Source organism: Armigeres subalbatus, chromosome 2 (genome assembly GCF_024139115.2).
Source record: "Armigeres subalbatus isolate Guangzhou_Male chromosome 2, GZ_Asu_2, whole genome shotgun sequence".
Taxonomy (NCBI): domain Eukaryota; kingdom Metazoa; phylum Arthropoda; class Insecta; order Diptera; family Culicidae; genus Armigeres; species Armigeres subalbatus.
Genome location: NC_085140.1, coordinates 286020208 through 286022146, shown reverse-complemented (window position 1 = coordinate 286022146; position 1939 = coordinate 286020208). Strand labels below are relative to the sequence as shown.

General features: G+C 35.7%; 1 protein-coding gene across 1 annotated transcript; it reads right to left on the bottom strand.

The window, feature by feature from the left end:
* Positions 1-206: 206 nt before the first annotated feature.
* On the bottom strand, positions 207-736 carry LOC134216475 (cuticle protein 19-like). Its single transcript, XM_062695348.1, has 2 exons — positions 667-736; positions 207-604 (listed from the first exon to the last, which is right to left on the bottom strand). Exons 1-2 carry the CDS (start codon positions 676-678, stop codon positions 257-259), a joined length of 360 nt encoding a protein of 119 aa, XP_062551332.1. The 5' UTR covers positions 679-736; the 3' UTR covers positions 207-256.
* Positions 737-1939: the final 1203 nt, after the last annotated feature.

The following is a 1939-nucleotide window of genomic DNA, read 5'->3' as shown; positions in this document are numbered from 1 at the left end:
AAAACGGCAATACAGTTTTACTCAGTCACTGACAAGATGAAAACTGGAGTATAAACCAAGATTCAAAGATTGAGATTCAAACTCACTCTCACAATTGGCAATCAAACGCCAATGAGTAAAGACTTACCAAAATAAATCAAATAAAAAAGGAACTACAAATATGTTCCATATAAATATATTTTCATTTAAATTGGCTACTTGTTTCATCGCATTTCAACTACTTAAATAATATAACTTCACAGCAATTTAACAGTGTTTAATGATAGTATCCCTGCTGCACTGGAACAGCAACGACTTTATGCACTGGCTGAGGGGCCTGGTGTCCCTTGATTGGCTCACGGTGCACCTGGGCGATGAATCCACTCTTACCATCAACATGGTAAGTGACAGTGCGCTTGTGACCATCGGCATCGATCAGATAGTATTCACCCTGGGTCTGGTGTTCGTTTCGAGATTCCTTGCGCCCGTGCACATCCCCGGTGTGGTCATCATGGATGTCGTAGTGGAACTCGTAATGTGCAGGGGCGTTGTGTTCTTCCTCGTGTTGTTGGTAGTAGTGCTGGGCAGCGATGGCTCCGACCAAAGCAAGAACCACAAAGGACGTCTGCAAGATACGACGATAAATTGATAACGTGACGATCGTAATAAGATAGAGAATAATTATACCTTAATGAACATTATGAGTTTGTTAAAGTATCTGTTTTCTTTGAAAGTTGAGTGCTAACTGATACTGCTCTTCATTTATCACACTTCTTTTATACAATCATGAAATGCTCCTTTTTAAGTCAACCGTTACTAAGCTAACTGGTTTTGTTTCTAGAAACAATTTGTGCAAATGAATAACTACTTTCACAGACACACCCACGGTATTTTCTTTATCGAACTGGATTCACGTCCTTGGTGCTTTTTGGCAGGCATTGGCGACATCTTTCATATTTTCAATTCACAGATACTTTTTATTCTTAAATTGTACCCCCAATTTTAAGCAGAATTTTTATGAGATTTTTAATTTCACTGACAATAATGTGACCAGAACAAAAAATAATAAGCATCAGGTTTCCGTCACAACATATTAAATACAAATTACAAAATATTTTTTGCTTTCACCTATTTGATCACTTGATGAGCGATATGACATACTTGTCAAGAAGTGCAACAAGTAGTCAAAGAAAAAAAATAGTAGTACAACCAAAAAACAAATTATACAGTTATTCTTTAAAAGCTTGGCATATATAATTCTGCAAAGTTGTATTAAAAGAAACGTAAGCTTTTTATACGGATATGTACTGTATTAAAAATTTGTTATATTTCTATTTATCTGTGGAACATTCTTCAATAGAAATTTAGAGATGGGGAAAATCATGTTTTAGGCGGAAAAGTGCGGGACTCAAAAATGCATCAAGCACTACATTTATTGATTTAACAAATTTGGATCAGATCAAAACTTTACAATTCATTTAAATAGAAATTGTCTAAGTGTTTAAAAAATGCATCCATTGTTCATTCAGCGTTCCGTCAAGCTTCGCATCCATGCTGTGGAAATGAAAAAACAAATAAAAAAAACAGTGGGAGTTCAAATCAAAAGCGCTATAGGGCGTAATTCGTTGTCCGTAATAGTTGTTTCAATGCTTACATTTGGAGATAATCGAGAATTCCAAGAAACTCAATTTTACCAACAAGAAGTTTAGCAAAAAACAGTTTGAGCAGTGGACAACAGTGTTTATGAGGCGTAGGTTATCTGCATTACTCTATGGTAGATAGCGTACGGTATAGCGAAATTGGTTCATTTGCACTATTTCCAATTTGCTGACCCAAATTTCACGATTGTGAAATTTCACGAAACTTGTGAACAATACAGTGATTTCAAGACAAAAGGATCCCGGAATTCATCGGCGGTCTTAAAGATTACCACAAATTGAATAATCTGTTTGAGAAATTG